This window comes from Labeo rohita, chromosome 13 (genome assembly GCF_022985175.1).
Source record: "Labeo rohita strain BAU-BD-2019 chromosome 13, IGBB_LRoh.1.0, whole genome shotgun sequence".
Classification (NCBI taxonomy): Eukaryota; Metazoa; Chordata; class Actinopteri; order Cypriniformes; family Cyprinidae; genus Labeo; species Labeo rohita.
The window spans coordinates 8,162,258-8,170,790 of NC_066881.1; the positions used below are offsets into that span (position 1 = coordinate 8,162,258).

General features: G+C 34.4%; 2 protein-coding genes across 2 annotated transcripts in view; one reads left to right on the forward strand and one right to left on the reverse strand.

Annotated features, from left to right (window-relative positions):
* The window catches only part of mcfd2 (multiple coagulation factor deficiency 2, ER cargo receptor complex subunit), a 5,688-nt gene extending 4,520 nt beyond the window's left edge, over positions 1-1,168 (forward strand). Inside the window, exon 4 of the mRNA XM_051125218.1 lies at positions 1-1,168. This exon is cut by the window's left edge and continues 620 nt beyond it. The gene's annotated coding sequence lies outside the window, so the exon portion shown is untranslated.
* Positions 1,157-7,658, reverse strand: prop1 (PROP paired-like homeobox 1). The gene is made up of 3 exons (XM_051125216.1): positions 7,546-7,658; positions 5,599-5,825; positions 1,157-1,625 (listed from the first exon to the last, which is right to left on the reverse strand). Exons 1-3 carry the CDS (start codon positions 7,613-7,615, stop codon positions 1,242-1,244), a joined length of 681 nt encoding a protein of 226 aa, XP_050981173.1. The 5' UTR covers positions 7,616-7,658; the 3' UTR covers positions 1,157-1,241.
* Positions 7,659-8,533: the final 875 nt, after the last annotated feature.

Genomic DNA, 8,533 nt, shown 5'->3' on the forward strand with positions numbered 1-8,533 from the left:
TTTATCTGGATTGACATATAAACGTGCAATATGCAAGTTTCTGTACATCTTAATGAATCCCTCTGTAGCTCTATTGTTGTTTTGGATCATGTTAAAAATAAGTGCATTAGAGAGTATTAGAAATATATTTGATGATTTTATGCATTTCTAAAACAGAAATAGGAACCATATCCTCCAAAACATCATGGTGCACTGTGTTTTACCTTGCTGTTAGAGTCTGAATGTACACAAAATGTCATGTGGGTCAATGACATGATGCTCATTTAGTCTAAATTTAATAATTTATTAGGAAATACATTTAAAATGTAATTTATCTATATAGTGACTTCTCTTTCATGGTATTATTATTTTTAAATTTAAAGATCTTTTAAAAAATTTTAGGGCATACATTTAAAATATATTAAAATAGAAAACGGTCAGTTTAAATATAATTTTCCACTATATTTATGTTTTGCTGTATTTTTCATCAAATAAATTCAGCCTTGATGAGCATGAGAGACTTCTTTGAAAAACATTTTTAAAAATCCTGATTCCAAACTTTACTTCTTTCACTTTTATTTTATTTTTACAGTATGAAGCAAAAAAAAAGAAAAAAAAGGTTATACAACTATGTTGATATGATAATTAAGAAAAAACAAAAAACAAAAACAAAGTTGTTTGGTATATTGTTTGGCATACACCTTTAATTGTTTAAAAAAAAAAAAGGAAAAACTTTTGTCCACCAAATATGTGGTGCAACTAAAATTCAGGAAAAAAAAAAATGTTTTCATAAACATTTTTTTAAATTGTATGTCAACATGAATATTTTTAAGAGATTGTCATTGACCCATGTCTGTTCATTTACATACATTTTACATACAATGGCAAGAAGAACAGCATTTGATATAAACCATGTGTAATTTATTTCTACCAAAGCTGTAAAATGTTACTGATGTCTTGTAATTGAAATGTTGATAGGGTCTATTGTACATTTCATCTGAGATCTGAAAATGACATACTCATAATAGTTCTTATTTAAAGTCTGCAGTATGTTCAGTGTAAACTGAATTTAATTGTCCTAAACAAAGGAAATCAACATAAGGTAAATATTTTGTCTAGGTAGATATAGCAATAATTTAGAGAATATGTTCTGTGTGATTGCAACTGTAATAAAGATGGAAAATGTCAATCTTTCTTTGTCACTGAAAAGCTTTATTCACTCTAAAGTATCTTCTTGTACAAAACGGTTTACAGCACTTGTTCTAGTTCCAGTGACTGGTGGTTTCCAGCTGTGACACCGAGGCCAGTGAGAGCACTGAAGTAGTGGCTGGTCCGATGGTGCGCAGTTGATTGTACCAGTCATCAGGCTGTCTAGTGGCTTGTGATGATGGAGCAGGGCCCGAGGAGCAGGAGAAATGACTGCCGGAGGACGGGTGGGGTGGGTATCCTCCAGTGGGCAGCACTGATGAGAATCGGGGGATGTGTGGCAGTGAATGAGGGCATTGGTACTGCCGTCCCATGGCTGAGGAAGGCACACACATGCTGCTGAAGAGAGGTGCTCGTCCTGGCATCATGCCCACCGGAAGCACTTTCTGAGAGATACGATCCTGCTTCCGCTGCTTGGCACGACGGTTCTGAAACCATACCTGCAGGAAACAAAAAGCAGGCAGGTGTAGGAGTCAGAGTAATCAGACAAGGGAGTCAAGGTTTGGCAGCCTAAAGGTCTTTGCAAACTGGGTCCGAAATTCTTGTCTGAAATTTTGAGAAAATAACTACGACCTCACGCTGCGTCCAAACTTTCGTTAGTCATAAAAAATAAATAAATCAGATCAGGTTCAATTTTCTGCATTTTTGCATCCGTAGCAAGTTTTTTGTTAGGAAAGGATGACGAACATGAAAAAAAAAACTGGAAAAACGCATACGCATACATTTATACAATTTCGGACTTAACATGGAAAGTTGTAACGTCAAATTCTGTGTAGCAATGGTTAAATTGCTAATGTGTCATTATATTATCAACCTCATTTTTCAGCACGGAATTAAGCAGTTTTCTGGTAATGTGTTAGACTTCCGGTTCATCAGTAGCCGAAAATAACGAGAAGAATAACTACGTGAAGTAAACTGAAAACTGTTTGCAGGACAAACTGTTGTGGTCATAATTAAAGGAGAAGTCCACTTCCAGAACGAAAATTTACAGATAATGTACTTACCCCCTTGTCATCCAAGATGTTCATGTCTTTTTTTCTTCAGCCATAAAGAAATTATGTTTTTTGAGTTAAACATTTCAGGATTTTTCTCCATATAATGAACTGATATGGTGCCCCGATTTTGAACTTCCAAATAGCAGTTTAAATGTGGTTGTAATGATCCCAGCCGAGGAAGAAGGGTCTTATCTACTGAAACGATTGGTTATTTTCATTAAAATACAATTTAAATACTTTTTAATCTCAAACGCTCATCTTGTCTTGCTCTCCCTGTGTATTCTGGCTCAATACAGTTGGGGTATGTCGAAAAACTCCAATTGTATTTTCTCCCTGAACTTCAAAATCATTTAAAAATCATCCTACATCTCTGCAGAAGTACTGACCCAGTCTTTGCACAGTGAACATGCAAAGAAGATCAAACACCCTTAACAAAAAAGGTAAAACAGCGATATAGGATGATTTTGAAGTTGAGGGAGAACATGAGATGGGAGTTTTTCGACATACTCTAACTGTCATGAACCCGGAAAACAAAAAACAAAAAAACAGTTCAGGCAGAGTGACAAGGGGTGAGTACATTATCTGTCAATTTTTGTTCTGGAAGTGGACTTCTCCTTTAAGAAAATACATTAAAACAATATGGTAAGACGCACCAGTTTGGAATATCAAGCAGCAAAACAATCTGTTTTGTACAGCTAAAAACTGCTGGAAGCCAGACACATCAAATTTACAAATGGCCTCACCTGCTCTTACGGGAAAGAAGGTGAATATAGTAGATGTTTTACGAGTGGCCAAGAACCAAGAACGCCAGGTATGAGGCAACAAGTTTCCAGTGAGTTAATAAAATACTTTATAACTGCTCTTTTCTTCATATTTTCTAACTTAAAGGTGCACTAAGAAATTTTTACAAAACGCTTTTGACCGCAGTGTTGGACTGGGTCTCAAAACATACTTGTAGCCAATCAGCAGTAAGGGGCGTGTCTTGTATTGATGGCGAGAAGAGACTGCTCAATTTGAGTGAACAGGATAGATATTAGCAGTTTGACTATAGATATAGAGAGATGGAAGATAAAAAATAAGAAAATATCGAAGGAACAGAACATTAAAAAGAAGGCTTGTGATCAGGCAAGAGGTAGGACCTGCGTAAATATCGGAGCAGCTTTCCTGCAATGGAGAGAACTGAAGGAGCGGGAAGGGCTCAAATTGGATGCTGAGGTTGCATTGCTTCTTTCTGATAGGTGAGTAACGTTGATTTTGCATTGTTTCACACAACTTATCTGTGTTGGCTTTTGTTTGAATTTGCTTGTGTGTTATATTCGCTTTTTTCTGCGATCATCATTATGCAAGGGTTGTGTACGTACGTGTGGGGCGGAGATATCAAAATAGGGGCGAGGTCCTGTCGGGGTATGGGTGTGTTTGTTTTGGTGCTTTCAAATATCAACATTGGCAAAAATCGCTTAGTGCACCTTTAAGAGTAAAATATTCTATGGAATCCCATTTCCTCACTGAATAAAAAATAAAAAATGTTTTAAACAACTTTATTGCGAGATATAAACTCATAATTCTGACTTGTTTCTTAGAATTGCGAATTTATATCTTGCACTTGTGTCTCGCAGTTGCATGCTATAAAGTCAGAATTGTGATATAGAAACTTGCAATTCTGAAAACTTTTTTCCCCTCAGAAATGGACATTATAACTTGTTAATAATGCTAGTTATATCTCAGAAAAAAGTCAGAATTGCAAAAAATAAACTTGAAATTGCCAGAAAAAAAGGTAAGAATTGTGATCTCGCAATTGTGAGTCTATATCTCGCAATTCTGACTATAACTCTCAATTGCGAGTTTATATCTCACAATTCTGAGAAAAAAGTCAGCATTGTGAGTTTGTATCAGGCAATTCTGTGAAAAAAGGCAGAATTGTGAGATATAAACTTGCAATTGTGAGTTATAAAGTCAGAATTGTGAGATAAAAACAATTGTGAGAAACTGACTTTTTTTCTTGCAATTGTGAGTTTATTTTTCGCAATTCTGATTTTTTTTTTTAAATTGTGAGTTATTAAGTCCAATCCTAAGGGGAAAAAAGAGTAATATGTTCTTTATAACACACAACTGCGAGTCAAATATACTCGCAATTCTAAGAAAAAAGTCAGAATTGTGAGTTTATTTCTCACAATTCTCACTTTGTTTATCAGAATCGCAATTCTGACTTTATAACTTGCAATTGCAATTCTGAGGAAAAAAAGTCCGTTTTTTTTTATGCCTGAACCGCCTGCTCCGCCATGGCTTCCCGGACTGTCTGCTCTGCCATGGCTCTCTGCTCCGCCATGGCCTCCTTAACTGTGTGCTCCGCCATGGCTTCCTGAGCTCCCTGATCCACCATGGCCTCCCGGACTGTGTGCTCCGCCATGGCTTCCTGAGCTCCCTGATCCACCATGGCTCCCTGAGCTCCCTGATCCACCATGGCCTCCCGGACTGTGTGCTCCGCCATGGCTTCCTGAGCTCCCTGATCCGCCATGGCTCCCTGAGCTCCCTGATCCGTCATGGCCTCCCGACTGTGTGCTCCACCATGGCTCCCCGAGCTCCCTGATCCGCCATTGCCCCACGGACTGTGTGCTCCGCCATGGCTCCCTGAGCTCCCTGATCCGCCCTGGAGGCCTTCCTTCTTTCCACCCTGTGTCATTCGCCTCTTCCTCGTACGATACGTGACAACACTAACCACATATATATTACTACTACTCTGTAAGAAATGATTGCCTAAAATTGTAACTAAAACAAAGGTGTTTGAAATGTGTTTTACAAGAAAATATTATTTAAGTCTTTCTACTTCAAAATGTCATGTTTAATTTAATGTGTTACTTGCAGATTCTTTGCAATTATTTGTAAAAATGTACTGCCAATTTCTGTTTTTTTTTTTTGCATTAGTTTTTTTTTTTTCAGTGTACTAGAAATAAGGTCAAATAAAACCAATGATCGATAATGTAAACAATTTTTTGGTTATTATTAGGAGTGACTTTTGTGACTTTTTGCTCAATTTGAAATTCAGTAAAAAAAATCGACGGAAATAGGGATCTTTTTTTGATTGTATTACTAATTGGGTAATACAAAAGCCTCATTATCTTCTCAAGTAAACAAGAATTTTAAAGATTTTTTTAGGAACTTCACTTTGCAACATGTCTTAAGAAATGTCTTAACTTATTTTGTAATTTTGAAAATTTTATGAATCTGTCCACAGAATTTCGGACAAATGCAACAAGTTTTTAACCCATATATTTTGCTGTCTCCCTGGAAATCGCTATCAGTGTGAACAGTTTCAACACCTCTGTTTAGTGTAACATATACTTGGGAACATTTAATTCAGTTGCATGTAACTCTATCAGCTCAACAGGTAAATTAGCATGTTAGCAAACAGGTGAGTTACCTGTATGCGAGCCTCGTTAAGTTTGGTGGCTCTGGCGAGTTCCTCTCTGTAGTAGATATCAGGATAGTGATTCTGTCTGAAGGCTAACTCCAGCTGTTCCAGCTGCTCATTGCTGAAGGTGGTTCGGTGTCTCCTGCGGGATGGTGAAGGGTACGGTCTCGCTCGTCCTCCGCCACCCCGGATGCTCTCAGATGTCCCAGAATCTTCTCCCGAATGATTTTGAACATCTGCATCCAATAAGGTGAAATTCAAAGGAGTGAATTCATTATGAGAAGAACAAACAGAAAGTCTTGACTCAGGTCTCTCTCTCTAGTTACAAGCAATTTCCTATTGACAGACAGAGTTTCATCAAGCATTGACATCTCTGAGATGTTGGATTTGTGGGTACACATCTCTCAAATCATGTTCACTGAAGACAGAGGATTTAAGAGCCTTAGTGCTTCCAAACAAATGTCCAGGAACTCAAAAGACAGCAGGCTTTGCCACCTAAACTCAATATCGTGAGAGAGAGGCATGCTAGAGCCCTGAGGATTAAGCTCAGCTTAGGCAGACAATGGCCAAAAAAGTGACTAATTTGTCAAATTGTGAGACTCTTGGTTTCCAGGGCCTATTCACAACATTAGGGTAAAGGAAGTAAGTGCATGAAACTTAGCTAAAATTGGATTTTTGGATCTCATACTGTACAGTATGTTATTTTTGTATCACCTTGAATACTGCTATAATTTTTAGTTTATTCTATTTTAGTTAACGTTTTTTAGTATTTTTTTTTTTTTTTTTTTTTGCCATTTTTAGTATTTTTTATGTCTATATAGTTTTCATTACATTTTTAGTTTTAGTTTATTTAGTAATAATTTGTTTTTTATTATTACTTAAAATGTATTAATGTATTATAATATTATAATTATAATTATAATTATAATAATTATTTATAATCTATATTATATTTTATATTTATGTAAAATTATATATTTTTAATTATTATAATATATATATATTAATTATTTAATTTCATAACAATTTAATAATTCATTTTATTTCAGCTGCCCGCCAAGGCAACATTTTGAATTTTCATATTTATAAATTTGATTTCAGTTAATGTTTATATAGTTTATATAGTTATATAGTCTATATAGTTTTCATTAAGTTTTAGTTTTTAGTTTTACTTAATTTAGTATTAATTCATTTTTTTTAATTACTTAAAATAATAACTTCTAACTTCTAACTAATTTCATAACAAGGCAACATTTCTCATTTTCATATTTATATATTTTATATAGTTATATAGTTTATATAGTATATGTTTATGTAGTTATATAGTCTATATAGTTTTTATTACATTTTAGTTTTTAGTTTATTTAGGATTAATTAGTTATTTTTAATTACTTAAAATAGTAACTTATTTAATTTAATAACAATTTCATAACTCATTTTATTTCACATTTTCAGATTTATGTATTTTATTTTATTTCAAGTTCAATTTTATTTCATTTTTTATTTTATTTTTTATAATAATAATAATGTATAAAAAAACACATCTCCAAAAAAGTTACTGAAACACTGTATCTCAAGTCAGATAGACCACAGAAAAAAACTACTTCTGTTTCACATTTTCTGAAGTTTTTAAATTCATCTTATTTTTAATTTTTAGCATACAATTTTGACAAACCTATAATTTAAATTAACAAATAATAAAATAAAATAAACACCATATATATATATATATATATATATTCAATTATCCTATGTATTAAAGCCACAGCTTAAAAACATTAAGGTGCTTGTAGTTTCCTCTGAGCTTTTCAGCTCTATTTTTTACCTACTCTAGATTACGCTTAAAAGTTGCCATTGCAGTTTCCTCATTTGTACATTGCTTTGTATAAAAGCATCTGCTAAATGACTAAATTGTAAATATTTTTCAATAATATTTTTCAGATGCAATATTCTTACCTGCACTTGAGCTAACCGTGACCTCAGAGTAATTTTCAGAGAACTGTTGCTGAGCTTTGTCTGTGTCCATTTCAGACTCTGGTCTGCAGGCAGGATTCTGGTTTGACCTCCGTCCTAACTGAACTCTGCTTTTTCACTGCTATCTAGTGTGACATCATAGAGCAGTCACACCTCTCCATCAGCTGTGCATTGTGATGCTGAAGACCACGTTACATGTACCTGTTACTGTCAGTGTGAGTTATAAAATAAAGCTGTAATTTAGCACTGTTGGCATAATAATGACAAGTATTTTTGAGTAAAAACATAACTAATAAATCGGGGTCTCAGTGGTGCAGTGACAATTTGAATAATACTATTGGAATTTTGGAATGTTGGGACTTGGGATTCTGAGAATAAAATTGTAATTGACTGTTTTCACCACCAGAGGGAGAGTAAACAAAAGAAATAGACACATGAGGAAACGGTCTCTGGATCACAAACTCAGTAATCTGGAAACATATTTAGATGTTTTGAAGATGTTATCACCCATATTTTTGGCACAGAAATAAAAGTGGTTAAAGTTTAGTCCACTTAGTTGCACATTCTGATAAAGAAATAGATTTTAAAAAGTGCTGAAAATGTACTCTCCCTCAAGCCATCCACAGTGTAGACGAATTTGTTTCTTTCTTTATCAGAACAGATTTAGAGAAATTTAGCATTACATCACTTGCTCACCAATCGATCCTCTGCAGTGAATGGGTGCCGTCAGAATGTTTCTTACAAACATGCAGCTTCACAACATGTTAACTTATGGACTGGAGTTGTGTGGATTACTTTTATGTCTCTTATCTTATCTATCTACTACTTATCTCAAAAAGTTACATGTTTTTATACAAATCAAAACATACATGTTCACACAAATTCACCACCAATTTTCCAAAATGTAAATTGCCCTGAGAGTGTGTTCCAAACTACAGTTTCTCTTCTTTTTAATTAAACATTAATCTGA